Source organism: Geotrypetes seraphini, chromosome 7, assembly GCF_902459505.1.
Source record: "Geotrypetes seraphini chromosome 7, aGeoSer1.1, whole genome shotgun sequence".
Lineage (NCBI taxonomy): Eukaryota > Metazoa > Chordata > Amphibia > Gymnophiona > Dermophiidae > Geotrypetes > Geotrypetes seraphini.
In genome coordinates, this window is record NC_047090.1 from 118,862,723 (window position 1) to 118,885,448 (window position 22,726).

The following is a 22,726-nucleotide window of genomic DNA, read 5'->3' on the forward strand; positions in this document are numbered from 1 at the left end:
CCATTTTTCTCATTTTATCATAGTCGCCCTTTTGAAAATTAAATGCCCTTACAGGAGATTTCTTTTGCGACAATACTCCCAGTATCAGCTCAAATTTGATCATGTTATGATCACTGTTTCCCAGCAGACCCAACACAGTTAACTCCTGTTATCCCAGGACAAGCAGGCAGCATATTCTCTACATGTGGGTGACGTCATCCTCGGAGCTCCGTCGCGGACAGCTTTCAAGCAAACTTGATTGAAAATCTCAAAGTTTGCTAGTGCTGCACCACACAAGCGTGTGCCTTCCCACTCCACTAGAGGGCGCATCCCCTCCTCGTGGTCTTCAGTTCATAGTTTTCCGCGGAGCCAGAAAGCCCTGTCTCTCTTCTCTGCATTTCAACGTGCCTTTCTTGCACTGCGGCTTCTTGTTTTTCTTTGATTCGGGAGTTGCTGTGCTCTTTTGTTTTTTGTTTTCTTTGTTGTTTTCTCAGTGATTCGTGTTTTTGGCGAACCGGGGGCTCCCGGTTAGCCGTGGCCGAGGCCTTCTTTTTGACTTATGTCCCGGCCCTTGACCAGGTTTAAAAAGTGCACTCAGTGCGGTCGGGTGATTTTGATCACTGACCTGCACCGCTGGTGCATCTTGTGCCTCGGGGTCGACCATCCTACGGGCTCTTACCCTCGTTGTGCTACCCTCCAACCTCGGGCTCTCTGGAGGCGTTGAGCGTGGATTGCAGAGCTCTTCGCCATGGAGACCGATCTACCTGCGGGCCCGGTCTCGACCTTGACGTCGGCCTCGAAGACCTCGGCCCCGGGAAAATCATCCTCGACCTCGAAGGCCTCGATGGCCCTGGCCTCGAAGTCCTCCACTGCGGGTAAGTCTCCTCTTCTGTCTTCAGGGTCGGGTCAGCTACCTAAGAAGCCATCCTCGGAGCCTCTGGCCGTCCAGGCGGGGTCTGCCTCCACGAAGCCGCCTACTAAGTCCTCCAAGCATGCCTCCACCATCCGAGAATACTCTTCCTCGAGGTCGCCCCCGGTGGAGCGCACTACCGCACCTGTAGGGCCGAATATGGTCTCGGTGCCGATGTTCGAGGATATGCTAAAGGCTATCATCTCCTCGCAGCTCTCCTCTGCTTTGGCTCGGCTTGCCCCATCCTCGACTTCACCCGCGATGGACCAGCCTGAGCGTCGCCTCGAGGGCTCTCGGGGCAGGGGGCGTTGGTCTCGGCGTCTGTCCTCATCCGACTCTTCCCCGCTTCCCTCGTGGCGGGAGTCGCCCGCTGCTCGACATCGTTCGAGGCACTGGTCGAGGCGCTTTTCTCCCTCGTCCTGGAAACCCGCTAAGAAGCCCAGGGATGTTTTCCTGAGGTGGGGTAGATCGCCGGGCCCTCGTACTATGGGGTCCGTTAAAGCCTCGGACCTGGTCGTGTCCTATCCAAGTCTCCGGCGGTCGCCGGTGCGGTCTCCGTCTCGTGGGGCACCGACGTTGGGAGCTTCTGGCTCTTTTTCCTGACGCGTGTCATCTTCCTGGGACGCTCAAAGGGAGCTTCTTTGGTACTCGGTGCCTCAGACCCCGGGGTCCTCGCCTGCGCTGCCCTCTAAACATAAGCTGTCCTCGACTCCCCCCCCCCGTTCTTTCATCTGTGCTTGATGACACTGACATGCCTGTGCAGTACTCATGGGAAGCTTCACCCTCTTTTTCTGTTGCCTTGCAGTCTCGCTCGACATCCCCCCTTGAGGGGGGGGGTCTGAGAGCAAGCCCTCTTCTTTCTTTCCTTCTAGGATAGTTCCTCCTTTTTATCCTCTAAAGCAGGGATCTCAAAGTCCCTCCTTGAGGGCCGCAATCCAGTCAGGTTTTCAGGATTTCCCCAAAGAATATACATTGAAAGCAGTGCATGCACATAGATCTCAGGCATATTCATTGGGGAAATCCTAAAAACCCGACTGGATTGCGGTCCTCAAGGAGGGACTTTGAGACCCCTGCTCTAAGGCTATTTTTTTCCCACAAGAATCATGCTTTTGTTGCTTATGAAATTCCATTCCCTTTTCATTCTTATCTAATCTGGGACATGACTGGTTTCAACTGCTCATTTGGTCTGCTTCTCCGTATGGGTGTATTTGCCAGTAGTCCTTTGTTTTGAATTTTTTTGGCGTTTCCATCGCCTATATTTAGAATCACCTGCCTCTAGGAAGTTGATTTTTATTTTCTAAGCTTCCATATATATAGGTTTTTCAGAACCCTCCTTTTACCTCTAAAAGAACGTGGAGTTCCTCTATTCATTTTTTTCTTTTTTTAAATTTAATCATTTATTCATATTCCAACAAAACAATTATTGAACACATCAAGAGCTCAGTACCAAGCGAACAAATGTATACAAATGAAACATCATTATAAGAAAAATTATAATTATTAAGACTCTTTTAAAGTCCACATTCAGGAGAGGCAATCACACATTTCAGAAGGAGTAATATTTAAACAAAACAAAGCTTTTTAAAAATTGTAGTAGTGGTTTATCCCCATTTATCTATTTGGACTATCACAATATGATTCACTTGGTACCCTGCAATATTACCCCCTTTTCTTCTAAAAAAAAATTGTAATTGGGAGGGTTCATAAAAAACATAGGAATTTTGATCTAAATAGATCATACATTTACAAGGATAACATTATTGAAATTTTGCCCTCAGTGATTTCACATTTTCTTTCATCTCCAGGAATCTTTTTCTTCTTGTTTATATAGACCTTGAAACATCTTGAAAAACTGAGATTTTTCCATTCAGAAAGGAGACTTCATTAAGCCTAAAAAAAAGGCGAAGTGCTTCCTTGTCTTGTTGGAATACAAAAGTTACAAGAATCGTAGAACTTCCTCCTGAGAGTTTTCCAATATATTAGACACATCTAACGAACTTAAGGATACTGCTGAAGGCATATCCACTTGATCAGAGGAAGGAAGTTTTTTTAGGAAAAACTGGCAAATATATTTTATGTAGAGGGGGGGCAGACCCTCATCAGGGTATTGAAACACTTCTTTCAAAAATTTTCAAAATATTTCTTTAGTTGACCTAGTTAGCATTTTGGGAAAGTTCAATAATCTTAAGTTCAGTTGTTTTGTATAATTTTCAAAATTTTCTAATTTCCTCATTAGAACTAATTTGTTCTGAACAATATTTCCACAAGTAGCCTGTACAGCTTCTACTGATTGCTCTAAACAACTGATTTTCTCTTCTTGGATCTTCAACTCCTCTTCACATTTTTTAATCTTTAAAGTTGGTCTTGAACAAGAGGAAAGATTCCCAGACATACCTAAATCGAATCCAGGGTAATCTTGGCTGGTCTAACGAGAGGTTGAAAGATGGTATTTCCCCTCTCTCCACTGGGATTCTTTTATCTTCCCCTGCAGAAGATCCTCCAGCCGAGAGTTCTTGGGGGACCAGCCAGCCCGATAGCTCCAAAGGTGGTATTACTTCCATCGCCGATGTCGTTCCCGGCACTCCCCTCTCTCTCGGCTGCAGGGGAGACGCTTGTCCCACAGGGCTAAGCAAAATCTCGCTTCCCAGTGCCGATGCCTCCTTTACATCTGGCACAGCAGGAGCACCCCAAGGTGAGGATGAAATGAAGCCTGTGAGTACTCCTTGCTGCATTGAGGCAGGTTCAGGCTGCCGGGCTGAGATGGCATAGCAAGTTGTGATTCAAATGAACAACAAAAACGTATATTTCCATCGGTAGGCGCTCTGCTCAGAGCATCCTTCCACTATGATGCCATCTTACCTCCCCTCTATTCATTTTTTCCATTATGTTGCTTCCCTTGCCTCCACATTCTTGTATCAGACATTAGGTCTAGATTTTTGCGAGGCAACTAAAATTTTTATGAGTTCATGGAACCTAACTCTCCCTCCATCCCTTTTATTAAAGCTAGAGAGTCTCACATGTGAGAATATGCTGCCTGCTTGTCTAAGGATAAAGCACAGTTTCCGTAACAGGTGTTATCCAGGGACAGCAGACAGATATTCTCACAACCTGCCCACCTCCCCTAGGAGGCTTCTTCGCTTGGGCATAGAACTGATGACCTCGCAAGCTGGTTTCGGGCTGGAAGGCACTTGCTCATGCGCGGTGCAGGTAGTCTAAAAGCTTGCAAAAGCTTAAAATGACACTACACTTTTCACTGTCTGTACTAGGGCTCCTTGGATGACATCGCCCATGTGAGAAATCTGTCTGCTGTCCCAGGATAACAGCTGTTACGGTAAGTAATTGTATTTTACAGTAGTCTAACGTAGGGACTAATACTGCTCTTATAACTGTTTGAAAATCCTCTGCAGACAGAAAATCTCTTAGCTTTCAAAGAAGACAAAGTTTAAAGAAGGATTTAGATACCACTGCTTTAATCTGTAGTTTGAATGACAATGTGGAGTCTAAGATAACACCTAAATACTGACATTGGGTAGGCACAGGGATTACAGTGTTATCAAGGATTAATTCTGATGGAAATAAATCAAGATATTTTCACGTTCCACACAAAGCACTTCGATTTTATCTTTATTCAATTTCAGGTGATTTTCTTTCATCTATTTCTTAATTACCTGAAAACAGTTCTCAACCTGATCAAGAACTCCTGAAACTGTACCACTTACAGCAGGGCTGCTCAATTCCGGTCCTCGAAATCTACAGGCATTCCAGGTTTTCAGGATGTCCACAATGAATATGCATGAGAGATATTTGCCTACACTGCCTTCTTGGTATGCAAATCTCTCTCATGCTTGTTCATTGTGGATATCCTGAAAACTTGGCCTGCCTGTAGATCTCAAGGACCGAAATTGAGCAGCCCTGACTTACAGGAACCAGAAACTGAATATCATCAGCATGCAGCTTTATAACTTTTGCTTATAACTTTTTGTTCTGCGTATAAGACCTTGATCTCCAGATGGATTAAAATGGCAATTTCCTTTGCATATGTGGGCTGTGGTAAGCAGCCGCTGATTGTATTAAAAGCATATTTCACTAGCGGGGTGGCTAATCTCATGGGTGGAGGCTCGGGCAGTCTCTGCTGAGGAGATTTGTAGAGTAGCTACATGATTTACTTTTCATACATTTATAAGGTTCTATTGAGTGGATGTGGTACCAGGAAGGATGCTGCTTTTGTGTCCTCCGTATTAAAGGCTGGCTCAGTTATCCCGCCCTAGACTCATGGGACTGCTTTGGTATGTACCTAGCATTCAGGACTACTAGACCCATTGCACTAGAAAGAAAGATTAGGTTCTTACCTCAATCTTTCTTGTAGATGTGTCTAGTAGTACTGAATCCCTGCCCTGTAAGTGGGCTTTGCTTGCCTCTTGTCTTAATATCAGTCTGTGTCTGGATTTGAAATATACTCTCTCTCAGCTAAGCTGAATTAATAAAAAAAAAGAGAAATCAGATCTGAGTTTCTGCTCAATAGCAGGACATGCAAGTAGCTATGAGCTCCATAAATGTTAATGCTGGTTGCACAGTTTTTGTATTAATTTTTAATACTGTTAATTGGAATATTTGTTACAGAGCAGAACAGGAGTGTAGTGTTGGGGATTCTTTTTTTTCTTGTTTCCCTCTTTCTGGTTACATCTGGTTGCAATGATGCTTGACTGTTTTTGTACAAACTGAGGGGTTAGGAACAGCTGGCTGGGAAGGAGACAGAGTTGAAAAGATGACTGACATCATTGTGTAAGCAACTTGAGCATTCAGGACTGGTAGACACATCTACAAGAAAGAAGATTATTGAGATAAGAACATAATCTGTCTTTTTAAAATGCTACAGCTGGCATTTGAAGAAAACTGTTGTCTGTAAGTTTCCTTTTCCCAGTCATCGCAATATCTCAGCAAAGATATTTGAATTACAGGATGAACCAAACAAACTTCTTCTAAATAGATGATTTTTTAAATATTTGTAGGTGGCCACAAGAAAACATGTATACTTGTTTGATATTTTGATCTTGGGGGCCCGAGCCTTTAGGAATGGGCTGCAAACAGTATTGGAAGACAAGAACATTTTAAAGGTGAGCTCTGTGTGTATATTTAGGTTACAAAAAGCATCAAAGGTAAAGGTCCCTAACAAAGTTGTCTTCTCTTTACCTTTTTAGGTCATCCATGACTGCCGCTCGCTTTCTGACTGTCTGTCTCACCAGTATGGGATTGTTCTCAGCAATGTCTTTGATACACAGGTAACCCTACAAGGGTCAATGTTGTGGGGGTTGGGGGGCAGATGGGCAGCTGCCCTGGGCCCCACGGCTCATCATCTCTCTACCTTTTTCCAAGCATGGCCCAACATTTCCTCTCCCTTCCCCTTCACTTTCCAGTCTACATATCAAAAAATCAATTTCCTGTAGCAGTGTCTCAGCTTCGAAGCAGCCGATTATAGTTGCTGCCAAAGGAAATGGTTTTCATAGACCAGAAGGGGAGAGGGAGAAGGGAAAGGAACTTCAGGCTGGGGAGAAGAGGAAGAGATGCTGGGCTGTAGGGCCCCCTAAAGCTATTTTGCAAGGGTTTTTTTTTGGGGGGGAGAGGATGAGAGAGAGGCTATACTGGAGGTGAGGAGAGAGGACCGGAGAAAGAAATGATGGTCCCAGAAATGGGAAGTAGGAAGGAATGCAAAAAAGAGAGGAGATGATGGATAATGTGAGGAAGGGAATAGTAAGGGAGAGATATTGGACACAGGGGTAGGTAAAAGAAATGCTATATGGGAGCGTATTCAAGAAGGAGAAAGAAATGTTAGACAATGAGAGGGAAAGAGGTAAGAGGTTGGATCTAGAGGAGTGATGGAGAGGTGTTGGATAAAGGGGTGGGAGTAGAGAAGAAAAGGAAAGGGAGGGAGTAGTGCTGGAAGGGGTAGGAGAAAGAGGAGAGATGTTTAACCATGGAAGAGAGATAGACCAAGTTAAGGGGAGGACATAAGAGCGAAGAGAGATGAGCCTTCACCTTTGAGTCTCACAATGCCACATTTGCACTTCTTCCTATTGCTGATATATCAACACGTAGTTTTTGTCTTCATAAAAGATCTTCAGTTTCTCAGGATACAATAAGGCAAATTGACCATGTTTTTTGTGGAGGTCTGTGCATAAGGGAGCATAAGCTATCCACAGTGCTGAGATTCAGGTTGAATAATCCTGGAAACAGAGTACAGGCTTCTTGTTAAGTAAGGGGCCCACGTGCCCAAATAGCATAAAGGATATCCATTTTATCCCAGGACAAGCAGGCAGCATATTCTCATGTATGGGTGACGTCACCGAAGGAGCCCCTGCACGGAGCACTTTAAAAGTGCATCGCCACTTTAAGAATCTAAAAAGTTTGTGATAGCCTGAACCGTGAGTGCCTTCCCGCCCAATGAGGGCGCGCGGTCCTTCATTTTCTTCGTTTCTGCGGAGCTAAGAAGTCGCGTTTCAACGGCTGTTGAAAAATTTTCTTTTTGCTGCCTTCCTGCTCTCGCGGTTTTCTGACTTTTTAGTCAGTTTTTTCTTTTCTTTCATTTTTAGTTAAAAAAAAAAACCTAAACATTTATAGTTTCTTTATTTTTTCTTTTACCATCGTTGGTTGGGCTTGGTGGGGCTTTATGGGTCGCCATACTGTTTTCTCCCCACCTTATGGCTGTTTTTTCCATGCAGGTTTTTCCTGCTCATTTTCCATCAGCGTGGTTGCTTTGCTCGGGAAGTTGTCTTCACCGACATCCTTCGGCTGTTCTAGCAATGTCGGGACCTCGGCCTTGCCATTTTCTTCTTCCCCTACTCTTCTCATCACCAGTGCATTTTCATGTGGGTGCTTCATAAGCAGTTTCCCGTCGGCGTCAGTAATCCGATGCCCAGCGTACTTCCGGCACCGCTCTTCCAGCCCGCACTGACATTGACGGGCCCGATCTTCTCTAGGTAAGTTGGCTCGCAACTTTCTCCTTTGGGCTTCAGGTCATTGTAGCAGTGAGTCTAATCTTGCTGACCTTGGTCATTGTAGTAGTGAGTCAAGTCCTGCCAACCTCGATCAGCCCCATCTCTGTCACTGATGGTACCGGTGTTTTTTCTTTCCGGCTCTGCTTCGATATTGATGAGAGCCTCGATAGGGCTTACTCATCTTGGAAGCGTGGAGCAACACCGATGGTACCGGTTCATAGACCCAGGGTACCGGTGTTTTCTCTTTCCTGCAAACCATTTTTTCCGCATACTGATGGTACCGGTGATGCAGCCAGCGGTACCGATGTTTTCCTTTTAGCAAATTTCCTTCAACTGTATTTTCAGTTGTTCCTGTCGACACTTATGTCGATACCGTCATACTGCCGATGCTCATGTCGACTTCGGGTGCCAATCTAGTCTCAGTTCTTGCCACTGGTAGCACTTTCACAGGAGTCTTCTACGTGAATCATATAAAACGACACCAGTCTTCTTAAATGTTGCCGGTGTCGATTAGGTATGGAAAGGCCTTGCAGTCATTAAACTGTATTCAGCCTACAACACCGACTCCCTGACATCGATTCTATTTAGTTAGGATTGAATCTCTGCGAGAGGGTTTTTTTTGGGTTTTTTTTTTTAGCAAACCCCCCTATCTCTTTGAAATGGTGGGGTTTTTTCACCAAATGCTTCTCTTCCACTTCAGTAGGGTTCAGAATTTATTTTTCACAATTCCTTAGGGGTATGTTTGCACCTTGTGCCATTCCCTTGGAAGTTCCCTTTGTAAAGTCATTCCTTTGACTAAGGACTTTTATTTTCCTTGACCTATAGTTAACTCCTAAAGGATTGTTTATGGGACATTTTTTGATATGCCTTTAGGAACACTGAGGCTGTTTCAAATAATCCCTATTGGTGGAGTCCACTTTATGGAGTAGTGTGTAGGCCTCTGTCTTTCTGGGCAGAGTGTGCTACGCTAGGGACTGGTTGGCTACTCGGCTTTCCAGATTCCTCTGCTGCCTCACTGGTTTAGTAACAATTTCACTTGGCATAAATTAGGTTTCCACATAGCGTGCCTGTGTTTTTCAGCATTGCCCACCAGGTCAGGCTAATAAATACGCCTTGTTTGGAGGACGACCTTTTTGGTGCTTCCTGGGACATGCCTACTGAGCAGTTGCCTGTTTTACTCGACCAAGTGAGACTCTCTGGTCAAAACCAAATAGCTGTCTTCACCTTCATCTCAATCTTCTCAACGTTGATTTGTGGGTATAAATATATTATAATAGCTTGTAAGGAGTTTTTTCTGTACCTGATATCAAATTTGCATTTCCAAGTTTTCGTAATTAATTGGGGAGGGATGGGAGGGGAGGGAGAGTATGTAAGGGTGGGTTTGGGAGGGAGTGGGATTATATTTTAAATCTTATCTGTTGGGAAAATGTTTATTTATTAAACACTAATTATAAGTTGATTCATAGGAAGATAAGTTCTAGTTTCATTTATAAATCATTTAATGGATTTTAAGATATTTTCTTTAAATGTTAATGGTCTCAACCATCCGATAAAAAGAAAAAAAACATTGCTATTTTTAAAACAAAAATTATGGATGTCTGCTATAGCCAAGAGACACATCTGTCAGATATAGAATCTAAAAAACTGGAAGGAGGATGGGTCAAACGTTGTTTTTTTCCCCCGGCTGTTGGTAAAAAGGCTGGTGTTGCTATTTTAGTGAATAGGAAATGCACTGCTTTGTTTAAATTAAAGGCTTCAGATCCTTTAGGAAGATGGGTACATGTGGAAATGAGCATGGGGAATACTACAATGGTGCTTTTTAATGTATATGCCCCTAATTCGAACCAAAATAAATATTTTAAGACTCTACAACAACTGATACTCCCACTGGCTGCCTCTAATTTAGTGGTGGTTGGGGATTTTAATGCTGTTATGGATCCTTTGATGGATAAAAATCCTAGTAAAATCATGAAATCATTAGGATTAAATAATTTCGCACAGTCTTGTGGTTTGGAAGATATTTGGCGATTACTTTATTTTGATGGTCTGGAATTTTCTTTTTGCTCCCATGTTCATAAATCATTTTAAAGAATAGATTACATTTTTGTTTCAAATCAATAAGTACAACAGGTAACAAAAGCCGCCATAGATCCAATCATTTTTTCGGATCATGGAGGGGTGTGGATTGAACTCAAAATTGTTGATCAAGATAATAGTAGACCTATATGGAGATTTGATAATATATTGCTTGCAGATCCAACATTTTGTGAAGATTTTCAATTAAAAATGAATGATTATTTCCAACTTAATACCTCAGAAGAAATCTCTATGGAAACCTTATGAGATGCTTTTAAGGCAATCATGAGAGGTCAAATTATCTCTTTTTCGGCTTATCTTAAGAAACAGGTCAAAAGACAATTTTCCAATTTGGAGCAAGAAATTAAACTGTTAGAGTCAAAATTGATTGATAAATGGGAATATTCTACGTTACAAGACCTTTAAAAAGCTAAAGGTAAATTTAATGAGATTTCATCTAAATTGGTAAGAAAGGATTTATTTGCTGAACAAGCTTTGTATTATGGAAAATCAAATAAGGCGGGAAGAGTATTGGCAAATTATCTTAAAGCGAAAAAAAGGAAGACAAAAATAATTGCCATTAAAGATGAGAAAGGTGATACTTATGCTCAAGTTGAACCTATTTTAAAACAATTTTTAAAATTTTATAAATCTCTTTATTCTTCTGAGCCTTATTTAGACAAAGAAAAAGATGGTTTAGAATTTTTGAAATTATTAGAGGGACCTAAAATTCCTGAACATATAAAAAGAAGTTTAGAAGAGCCTATATCACTAAAAGAATTGCAGACAGCTTTGAAATCCCTTAGAGTTAGATCCGCTCCAGGTGGTGATGGTTTTACGGTAGAGTTTTATAAGTCGTTTCAAAATATCCTATTGCCTTATTTATTAAATTTATATCAGACTCAGCTAAATAAGGGTTGTATCACAGGCACTATGGCAGAATCTTTAACTATAGTTTTGCCAAAGCCAAATAAAAATCCTACTTTGGTTTCAAATTACAGGCCTGTTTCTTTAATCAATGTAGATGGTAAACTTTTAGCTAAGACATTGGCTTTACGCTTGGCTTAGGCTCTTCCTTTTATTATAGGTATGCACCAAACAGGGTTTGTTGCTCAGAGACATTCCTCTAATAATACTAGATTGGCTTTTCATATTTATATTTAACAAAAGCCATGAAAGATCCGGCCTTTTCTGTGTCCTTGGATGCAGAGAAGGCCTTTGATTGAGTAGAATGGACCTTCATGTATCAAGCAATGGAATGATTTGGTATAGGTTCAGGATTTATACAAATGATTCAAACGTTGTATAGCTCCCCTGTTGCTAGGTTGTTTATTAATAATAATTTTTCAGAACGCTTTAGTTTGCAGAAGGGGGTTAGACAAGGCTGTCCCCTATCTCCTTTACTTTTTGATATTGTTTTGGAACCCTTGTTATTAGCTATTCAGCAAGTGAAGGAGATACAGGGTATTCCTTATTCAGATCGAGAATATAAAGTATCTGCATATGCAGATGATATTCTGCTTCATTTGAGAAATCCAGAAACAACCATTCCATGTTTACTTGATTTGATTGTGAAATTTGGAAAGTTTTCAGGATATAAAATTAATTGGAGTAAATCAGAAGTTCTTCCACTAAATGTACACTGTACAAAAGGTTTATTTGATTCATTTTCCTTTGTATGGAAGGAAGATGGACTAAAATATTTAGGAGTACTGCATCCAGCACTGGTCGCCATACATGAAGAAGGACATATTAATACTCGAAAGGGTCCAGAGAAGAGCGACTAAGATGGTTAAGGGGTTGGAGGAGCTGCCGTACGGTGACAGATTAGAGAAACTGGGCCTCTTCTCCCTAGAACAGAGGAGATTGAGAGGGGACATGATCGAAACATTCAAGATACTGAAGGGGATAGACCTAATAGATAAGGACAAGTTGTTCACCCTCTCCAAGGCAGGAAAAACAAGAGGGCGCTCTTTAAAGTTGAAAGGGGATAGATTCCGTACAAACGTAAGGAAGTTCTTCTTCACCCAGAGAGTGTGGAAAACTGGAACGCTCTCCCAGAGGCTATCATAGGGGAAAACAATCTGCAGGGATTCAAGACAAAGTTAGACAAGTTCCTACTGAACAAGGTCGTACGCTGGTAAGGCTAGTCTCAGTTAGGGCACTGATCTTTGACTAAAAGGGCCACCGCGTGAGTGGACTGCTGGGTGCGATGGACTACTGGTCTGACCCAGCAGCGGCATTTCTTATGTTCTTATGGAACCTTGGTTTACGAGCATAGTTCATTCCAGAAGTATGCTCGTAAACCAAATTGCTCATATATCAAAGCGAGTTTCCCCATAGGAAGTAAGGGAAACTCGCTTTGATCCGTTCCACCTCCTCCCCCTCTCCCCGAGGCTACCGGCGCTGCTCCATTCCCTCCCCTTGAGGTCACTGATGCTGCTCCATACCCTCCTCCCGCGATCCGGCATCCCCCCTGCAAACTTTCATCCTCCCCCCGCTCACATCGCCCCCCCTCTCCCGCGATTCTATATCCCCCCCGAGCACTGAAACAAAATCCCTTACCCTGATTGGGCACCGGCACCAACGCATAGGACATGCTGGTGCCGGTGCCCGAAGATCCTTCCTCTTGGCAGGGCAGTGCATCGGAGATCCTCCCTCTTGCCTGTGCTTGGCTGGACTGGGCCTTGAGCATTTGCGCATGCTCAAGGCCTTCTGGTCTCGCTTTCTCCGAGATTCTCAGAATGGGTGGGTGAGATGGTATTTTTTAATATTTTATTAAATCATATAATGTATAATATAATATATGAATTTTTTGATGTATTAGGGATGGAAGGGTGGTTAAATTTCATGATTTTCAGATGATATTATAGCAAATCAAGTGATGTTTTACAATTCAAATGTTATTTCCTGTTACACTTTATGTAAGTTATAAAAACGAATAAAAAAAAAAAAAAGATTTGTGGTTACATTTTTCCCTATATTTAGGGTATAGTCAAGTACTACATTCGGAGGCTGTCTTCAGTTCCTCATACCTCGCTGAGAGTTCATCACCTTCGCTCTCTGGGTTTTCTTTATAGGGCAGGTTTCTATTCTCAAAGTTTTCACCCTGCTCTCAGACCCTTTTTTCTCAGAGAGTTTGTTTTGGATCCTGCACAGTCCTCCCTTTTTTTCTTTTGCTGATTCCATCGAAGGGTCCTTTTCGATTCGTTGAATCAGGGATTCTAATTCCGTTTCTACTTGATTCCCAAGTACACTGGAGGATTGAGATTTTCCTGGATCTCAGAGCTCTCATCTTTTTGCTGGTCGGGCGGTATTGTTTTTCCTCATTCAGACCTACTAGCTATGCTTCCTGGATCTCAAGGAAGCCTCCACATATCCCAATTCCTACAGTTTTCAGAATATACCTTTGAGTTCAACTCGGTCATTGCCATTACCAATACAGAGTCCTTTTCGGTCTGGCATCTTCTCTCAGCATCTTCTCAGCATGTCTGATTGTGATGGCCGTATCTATCTGATTACAGGACCTTCAAGTTTTTTTTCTTTTTCTGAACGTCTGGTTCATCAAGGCTGTTTCTTCTCTGGAAGTGGTCTGAGCAACTTCTCAGACCACTTCTTTTCTTCGGGTTCTAGGCTAGGCAATTACATTCCTCGTAATCACGTCTATAATGCATTGAGGCAATCCTAGCCACCACTCTCATGAGAGTGTTTCTTCCTCCAGATCGTCTTCAGACTCTCATCCATCTGTGTCAGCAGTTGCTTCCTTTTCACCATCTTTGCCAGACACATGATGGTTTTTTCTGAGTCACAGGTTTTCAACTGTTTCTGTTTTACTATGGGTAGGACTGCATTTTTGCATTCCTCAGTGAATTCTTGCTTTCCAGTGGTTTCAGGCGACGGATCGTCTCTCATAGCATGTATATCTTTGACATCGTCTCATTTGCAGTTGCTTCAATTATGGATGATCTCTTCTAATCTATACAGAAGTCTTCTTTTTTATTTGTCCCCTCATTATATGCTCATCACGACTGATGCATCTTTTTACGCATGGGGGCTCATATGAGCGATCTACAGACTTAGGGTCTTTGGACCGCCAGGAAATGGAACATTTCACATCAAGTTCCTAGACCTCAGAGTGAGATTTTATACCCTCAAGGTTTTTCATCATCTACTCTGCCTTCAAGTCTTTCTCCTTGGCACATTCAAGCAGCAATGTACTACATCAAGAAGCAAGGAGGCACAGGCTCTCTCCTGTTGTGTCAGGAGGCCTGGTATATCTGGACTTGGGCGACAGCTTGCAATCTGCTCTTGCTGCCTGTCTACATTCATGGGGAGTAGAATTCCCTAGCAGACAACCTCGGCAGAATTCTTCAACGACTGGAATCTCAACTCTACAACTCTCCAGTCCATCAATGAGGCACCACACAAGTGGACTAGTTTGCGACTCCTCACAATCAACGGCTGCCCCAGTTTTGCTCCAGTCTTTACTCACTTCTCTGTCTGGCAGCATCTGTTTTTCTTCTGGATTGGACGGGCATGTTTTCTATATGCATTCCCTCCAAAGGGGGTTTTCATGTGTAACCACAACTCCTGTTTTTTCCTGTTGTTTGGGTCCTATTGTAGTCCCCTTCACTTGGTTTTCAGAATTCTGGTAGGGTTTTTTCCCCTGTGAAACCATCTCTGCAGTCTCCTCATGTCGTCTGGGAATTTACAGTAGTTTTTTCCAGTTTGTTTGAGGCCATCATTTCAATCAATGGCCACAGATCCTCTTCAGTTTCTTGCCTGTAAAGTAGTTTTTTTTCTTACTGCTCTCGCCTCTCCAGGAGGGTCGGTGAGTTCCAACCATTGGTAGCAGATTCATCCTTCAGAGTTTTTCATCAGGAGAAGGTTGTTCTGCGTAAATGTTCTAAGTTTCTTCTACAAGTTGTCACTTTCATCTTATTCTCTTACTGGAGCATCTGTTTTGTATACTTTGGACTGTACATGAGCTTTAGCCTGCTATATGGACCGGACAAAGCTACAACGAACTTCTCCCTAACTTTTCTTTTGATCCCCACGAGTTAGGGTATCCTGTGTTCAAGGGAAAGATTTCTGCCTGGTTGGCTGCCTGCATCTCGTTCTACTATGCTCAGACTGGCCTGGCACAAGAAAGTCATGTCACAGCCTACAGAGTTACAGCTCTGGCAGCTTTTGTTGCTTTCCTTAGATCTACACCATTGCGAAACTCGGTAAAGATGCTACCTGGTCCTCAGTTCATACCTTCACTTTTCACTACTGTCTGGATTTTTTCTCCAGACGGGATGGGCACTTCGGCCAATCTGTATTTCAATATATATATATTTTTGACCAACTCTCCCACCATCCCATCTCTGTTAGCTTGGAGGTCACCCATACACCTGGTCCTCAGTTCATACCTTCACTTTTCATACTGTCTGGATTTTTTCTCCAGACGGGATGGGCACTTCGGCCAATCTGTATTTCAATATATATATTTTTTGGCCAACTCTCCCACCATCCCATCTCTGTTAGCTTGGAGGTCATCCATACGTGAGAATATGCTGCCTGCTTGTCCTGGGATAAAGCACAGTTACTTTCTATAACAGGTGTTATCCAGGGACAGCAGGCAGATATTCTCACAATCCACCCACCTCCCCAGGCTGGCCTCTTAGCTGGCGTATCTTAACTGAAGGACCGCGTGCCCTCATTGGGCAGGCAGGCACTCGCATATGCGCGGTTTGGGCTATCGCAAACTTTTTGAATTCTTAAAGTGGCGATGCACTTTTAAAATGGTCTGTACCGGGGCTCCGTCGGTAACATCACCCATACGTGACAATATCTGCCTGCTGTCCCTGGATAACACCTGTTACGGTAAGTAATTGTGCTTTATGAAAATAGTTCAAAAATTCAAGATCACCACCTGTAGTCTCCCCTCCATTGTGCACTTAGGGCACAAATGATGCACTTTTTCAATCCAGAGTGGCCGATGTTGGCTTGTAAATCTAAAGAATCCACCAGCTATGACTAGGAATCCCCAAAGTTCAATATCCGCAGTGGATTCTGGCATGCCCACCAGATGTAGATTTCCCTAGCGTGAGCGATTCTTTACTAGAAAATGGCACGGGGGAAAAATTTGTCCCTGCTTTGTTCCCGTGACTCAGACCCTCCCTGCAAACCATCTGATCCCATCTGCACAAGCATTGAATAATTTTATACTGAACTTATTTTATTAAAGTATAAAAAGAAACAATATTCTGTACAATTGTCATTTTATAAATCAAAGTTCTGGCTTATGAACTAAAGGAAGAGATCTTCAGCTAGCAGGGCTTTGTTTATAAATGTTTATCAACACAACTAATATACTACTTTATCCTAAAGCAAAGAAAAGAAATAGAAAAAGCGTTTCTCTCCTACAAGCGCACGGAGAAAAGAGAGGCAAAGGTAGAATATAGGACCAGGTCTACAGCGGTCAAAATGGCAGTTAGGGAGGCAAAACTTCGAGTGGAAGAAATTCTGGCAAAAAACACTAAAAAGGGGGACAAATCCTTCTTCAGGTATATTAGTGACAGAAAAAGGAACACAGGCGGGATAGTACGCCTTAGAAGACCGGACGGAAGTTACGTGGAAGCAGATTCCGATAAAGCCGAACTACTGAATGAATACTTCTGCTCAGTCTTCACCTGTGAGGCACCGGGACACGGTCCGCAGTTGAAGGCAACATACAGCACAGAAGACCTGTTTCAGAATTTTGAGTTCACACCAGGTGAAGTTTACAGTGAACTGGCAAGACTCAAAGTGAACAAAGCCATGGGACCAGACAATTTGCACCCAAGAGTGCTCAGAGAATTGAGCGATGTCCTGGCGAAACCGTTGGCTGAGCTATTCAATCTCTCCCTAAGTAAGGGGAAAGTTCCCCTGGACTGAAAATTAGCTAATGTCGTTCCTCTGCATAAAAAAGGTTGCAGGGCAGAGGCTTCGAATTATAGACCGGTGAGTCTCACATCAATAGTGTGCAAACTCATGGAAACACTAATTAAAAGCAAATTGGACACGATCTTGAATGAAGGGAATCTTCGGGATCCCAGTCAGCATGGATTCACCAAGGGTAGGTCCTGCCAATCCAATCTCATCAGCTTCTTTGACTGGGTAACAAGAAAGTTGGACTTGGGAGAGTCTTTGGACGTCGTGTACCTAGACTTCAGTAAAGCTTTTGACAGTGTCCCACACCGCAGGCTGCTAAGCAAAATGGAATCGATGGGGTTAGGAGAGACACTAACTGCATGGGTCAATGATTGGCTGAGTGGCAGACTTCAGAGGGTGGTGGTTAATGGTACTCTCTCTAAAACATCGGAGGTGACCAGTGGAGTGCCGCAGGGCTCGGTCCTGGGTCCACTCCTTTTCAACATATTCATAGGGGATCTGACTCAAGGGCTTCAAGGTAAAATAACACTATTCGCCGATGACGCCAAACTATGTAATATAGTAAGTGAATGCAGTTTACAGAATTATATGGCGCAGGACCTGCTTACATTGGAAAGTTGGTCCTCAACCTGGCAACTAGGCTTCAATGCTAAGAAATGTAAGGTCATGCACCTCGGAAGCAGAAATCCATGCAGGACGTACTTCTTAAACGGAGAAACTTTAACTAGGACTTCAACAGAACGAAATTTAGGAGTAATCATCAGTGCAGACATGAAAACTGCCAATCAAGTGGAGAAGGCTTCATCTAAGGTAGGGGTGTCCAATGTCGGTCCTCGAGGGCTGCAGTCCAGTCGGGTTTTCAGGATTTCCCCAATGAATATGCATGAGATCTATTTGCATGCACTGCTTTCAATGCATATTCATTGGGGAAATCCTGAAAACCCGACTGGACTGCGGCCCTCGAGGACCGACATTGGACACCCCTGATCTAAGGCAAGGCAGATATTGGGTTGTATCAATAGAAGTTTTGTCAGCCGAAAGCCTGAAGTCATAATGCCATTGTACAGGGCCATGGTGAGACCTCATCTGGAGTACTGTGTGCAATTCTGGAGGCCACATTACAGTAAAGATGTGCGCAGAATTGAATCGGTTCAGCGGATGGCCACCAGGATGATCTCGGGGCTCAAGGGTCTCTCGTATGAAGAGAGACTGAACAAATTGCAGCTCTACACTCTCGAGGAACGTAGGGAGAGGGGAGACATGAACGAAACATTTAAGTACCTCACGGGACGTGTCGAAGTGGAAGATGATATTTTATTTCTCAAGGGACCCTCGACCACAAGAGGGCACCCGCTCAAACTCAGGGGCGGAAAATTTCATGGCGACACCAGAAAGTATTTCTTCACAGAGAGAGTGGTTGATCATTGGAACAAGCTTCCAGTGCAGGTGATCGAGGCAGACAGCGTGCCAGACTTTAAGAATAAATGGGATACCCATGTGGGATCCCTACGAGGGTCAAGATAAGGAAATTGGGTTATTAGGGCATAGACAGGGGGTGGGTAAGCAGAGTGGGCAGACTTGATGGGCTGTAGCCCTTTTCTGCTGTCATCTTCTATGTTTCTATGTTTGTCTGGTTTCTGGTTTCCTCATCTTGTCATTCTATTCCTTCCATCTATTGTCTGCCTTCTATCTGCCTTGTCCATATAGTATCTGCTCTGTTACTGTGCCTCTCCCTTCCATCTCTCCCTCTACCCCCCCATTTGTCTGGCATCCCCCCCTATTGGTCTGGCACCCATCTTCCCTCGGCTACCCCTATAGTCTGGCATCTCTGTCTTCTTTCCTTCCCTCCCCCCAGGTGATTATTAGCATCTCTTTTCTCCTTTCCTCCCCTCATTTCTGGTATCTGTCTCCCTAATCCAGGATGTGCCCTTTTTTCTTTATCCCCTCCTTCCATCAAGTATGTGCTCCCCACTCTTTCTCCTCCCCACTTTGCTTCAGCATCTGTTTCACTGTCTCCTACCCACTTTCCTTCAGCATCTATTCCTCTCATCCCCCCTCATCTTAACTGGCGATTTTCATTGTCTCCGAATGGCCCGAGCCTTTTTCTCAAGTTGCGTGGTTGTCCGAGGCCCGAGCCTTTTTCTCAAGTTGCGTGGTTGTCCGAAACTTCTCTTTTGACGCAATATCCTGTTTCCGATTTCGTCAGAGGAGAAGTTTCAGGAAGCCGCGCGCGACTTGTTTAAAGGCTCGTGTCGCTCGGAGACAAAATTGCCGGTGAGGGGAAGGGAGGGAGATGCCTGAACCTTGGAGATTGGGAATAAGGAGGGATGGAGCTGCTGGACTACGCGATCGCAAGGGGAGATAAGTATTTTATGTACGTTCCCTCACTTAACTGTGGGGACAAGACCATTCACTGTTCCACGGGGCGGTGAATGGCCATGTCCCCGTACCTGCAGCGACCGTTTTTTTCTCCTCCCCGTTTCAATGGGTTAGCTGTGGGTTACAGACATTGTGTCATTCTCTATTCCATATGTCATCAACCTTGTCTTCTAAGGCCTTCACCTTCGTTTGAAGCGCATGTCTGGTGGAATTCAAGTGCTGCATATTGTCCTCCAAATCTGAAACTCGCTGGCCAGATGTGGATAACTCCCTGTTCTTGTAAAATCCCACTTTATTCTGGGACCAGTGGGTTTTATGCATCGCTGACTGCCAGGCACTGTAGAAAATAGATACTGTAATTGAAATCATAACTTCTTCCTCTGCTAGTGTATCCTGCAGCATGCCCAGTAGATTCCAGTCTTGCTTTTTACATACCAAGCCTGTAGGAGCTTATTTTTTTTCTGCTCATGTTTTCATTTGATAGTTTCAGTGATGTTTTTAATATTTCCCTCATGGGTATGCCCTCATGCTGTGGAGGTTCCCTGCGGGGACATCCTTGCAGCAGGAGATTTTAGACGATTGGAGAATGTTTGCTTCTGGAGGGGTTCCCTGCGAGGCAGTAAGCCCCATGGACAGCCTGCAGGACAGATCGATGCTCCGGGATTGGGAGTAAGCTCACCCTAGGTTCATCTGCTAGTGGGTGTAGCACAGGCTGAGCGGTTCCATGGAGGTGCGACCAGGATCGGAGCCAGACTGTGTGCCTCTGATAGGTGGTTGTGCGACGTATCTGAGGGTGGCGGAGGTAACGGGCTATAATGGTCAGGCCGGTTGGGCGGTCAGAAGAGTTGAAATCCAGCTTTATCCCAGGACAAGCAGGCAGCATATTCTTAACGCATGGGTGACGTCACCGACGGAACCCCGGTACGGACACTTTTAACTAGAAAGTTCTAGTTGGCCGCACCGCGCATGCGCGAGTGCCTTCCCGCCCGACGGAGGAGTGCGTGGTCCCCAGTTTCTTCGTTTCCGCGGAGCGAAGAAGACGCATGTGTTTTCAACGGCCGTTGAAAAACTAGTTTCTGCCTTCCCGCTCGCGTATTTTCTCATTTTTTTCTATTTTTCTCCTTCGGATTACATTTATTTTTACTTTCAAAAAAAAACAACTCGTTGAGTTTTCCTTATTTTTTCAGGCCGGCCCCGGCGGGGCCTGTTGCCACCATACAGGCCTCCGGCTTCGATTTTGCGGAGGCCGTCTTTCCCTTCATGCCCCCTCAACCGGGCTTTAAGAAGTGCCAGCGGTGTGCACGCCTGATCTCTCTCACCGACCCGCACAATTGGTGCCTGCAGTGCTTGGGTCCGGAGCATTGGGCTGACACCTGCACCCGCTGTGCTACTCTTAAAAAGCGCACATTGAAAAATAGGCAGATCCAGAAAATATTCTTTTCGGCACCGGATCTGCCATGGAATCTGCCGCGACGTCGACGCCGACTACTTCGACGCTACCGGATCCTTCTTCGGGGTCGCTGGCCCCAGGTAAGCCGGCTAAGAAGCCTTCCACTTCCCTTGAGCACCTTCCTGCCACGGTTGCGACGCCGGTCCTCCCGGCACCGCACCGGCCCCGCAAACGCTCTGCTCCGATATCGGTGAGTGCCTCGTCATCGGCCTCCTCATCGCCGGAGCGTAGAGCGGCACCTATGGTACTGAAGAAGAAAAAAGCGGTACCGGTGCCTCCCCTGGACGACCGCTTCGCGGCCATACTCCAAGCCCAATTACAAGAGCAGCTGCAGCAGCAACTCCAACAACTGTTGCCGGCGATGCTGGCCCCACACATTCCGGTACAGGACCGGTCCGAGCCTCGCACGATCCCATCGGTGTCGACCCCCTCGGTACCGCTTAACACTTCTATGCCGGTGCTCTCGGCTGAACCACACCGTTCCCAACCTACGGTGCAGGCCCGCTCTGATACCGACCCTTCCCGGTACCAGGAACGGCACCGGTCTTCCTCTCCCGGTACCGCCTCGGTACGCTCTGGCAAGTCTCTCTCCAAGACCCGCCATGCCGAGCCCTCCACACCGATGTCCCGCCGTGCACACCCCGACATCAGGGACCCGGACTTATGGGAAGAATCCCCACACGGTACCGAGGAAGACGCTTCGTCGACGGACGAGGAACCCTCGGTGGCTGATACCGTTTCAAAACCTGAACAGTCTTCTTTCACCAAATTCCTCAGGAAAATGTCAACGGCTCTTTCCATTCCCTTAGAGTCCGACTCTAAAAAGTCCCAGGCCTTTCTCGATGCCCTAGACTTTGAACAACCTCCCAAAGAATTCCTTAAGTTACCCGTCCACGACATCCTACGGGAAACTTTTTATAAAAACTGGGAAAACCCCCTCACTGTCCCTGGGGCCCCTCGCAAATTGGATAGTTTGTACCGGGTCATTCCCATCCCAGGGTTTGACAAGCCTCAATTGCCCCATGAATCTCTCCTGGTGGAGTCCACCTTAAAGAAAACTCAGGGCTCCAGTGTTTATGCCTCCACCCCTCCTGGCAGAGAGGGAAAAACTATGGATAAATTTGGCAAGCGCCTTTTCCAGAATGCAATGCTGGCCAACAGGGCAAATAATTACACCTTTCACTTCTCCTTCTACATGAAGCATCTGGTGCAACAATTCTCCTCCTTACAAAAATACATTCTTGAACGTAAGGTCCCTCTTTTTCAACAACAAATTTCCAGTCTGCTCCAACTCCGGAAATTCATGGTGCGCTCCATTTATGACTCATTTGAGCTGACCTCTCGAGCATCTGCCATGGCTGTTGCCATGCGGCGTCTGGCCTGGCTGAGAGTTTCTGACCTCGACATTAACCACCAAGACCGCCTGGCTAATGCACCTTGTCTTGGTGATGAACTCTTCGGGGAGTCCCTGGACTCAACAACCCAGAAACTCTCAGCGCACGAGACCAGGTGGGATACTCTGGTGAAACCTAAAAAGAAGACAGCAGTCCTCGCCCCTACAGACAGCAGTCCTCCTACCAGCGCAGGTTCTCGGCCAGACCTCTCAACCCGCCTCAACAGCAGCCTCGCCGTCCTCGTCACCAGCATCAATCTCGGGCTCGCTCCCAGTCTCATCAACCTGCCAAGCCTCTCCCTCCGTCAAAACCATCTCAACCCTTTTGACTCTTTTCTCCAGGGCATAGCCAGTCTCCCACCATCATTGCCTCTTCCTCAGCCTATCGGAGGACGCCTCCAACTCTTCCTCAGCCGTTGGGAGATCATCACATCAGACCAAAGGGTCCTCAACATCATTCGCCACGGCTACTCTCTAAATTTTCAGACTCTTCCACCAGACAATCCTCCCATAGAGTTTGCTTCCCACTCCTCCCAATCCCCCCTCCTCCTGAGGGAGGTCCACTCCCTCCTTCTTCTCAATGCCATCGAAGAGGTACCCCCAGACCAAAGGGGTCAGGGATTCTACTC

At 45.1% G+C, this 22,726-nt stretch overlaps 1 protein-coding gene across 5 annotated transcripts in view; it reads left to right on the forward strand.

The window, feature by feature from the left end:
• EXD1 (exonuclease 3'-5' domain containing 1) overlaps positions 1 to 22,726 on the forward strand; it is a 172,490-nt gene that overhangs the window by 93,948 nt on the left and 55,816 nt on the right. For all 5 annotated transcript variants that reach the window (XM_033952674.1, XM_033952673.1, XM_033952676.1 and 2 more), the window contains 2 exons: positions 5,899 to 6,003; positions 6,088 to 6,168. In XM_033952674.1, coding sequence (XP_033808565.1) covers positions 5,899 to 6,003; positions 6,088 to 6,168 — 186 coding nt within the window. The remainder of the gene's footprint in view (positions 1 to 5,898; positions 6,004 to 6,087; positions 6,169 to 22,726) is intronic.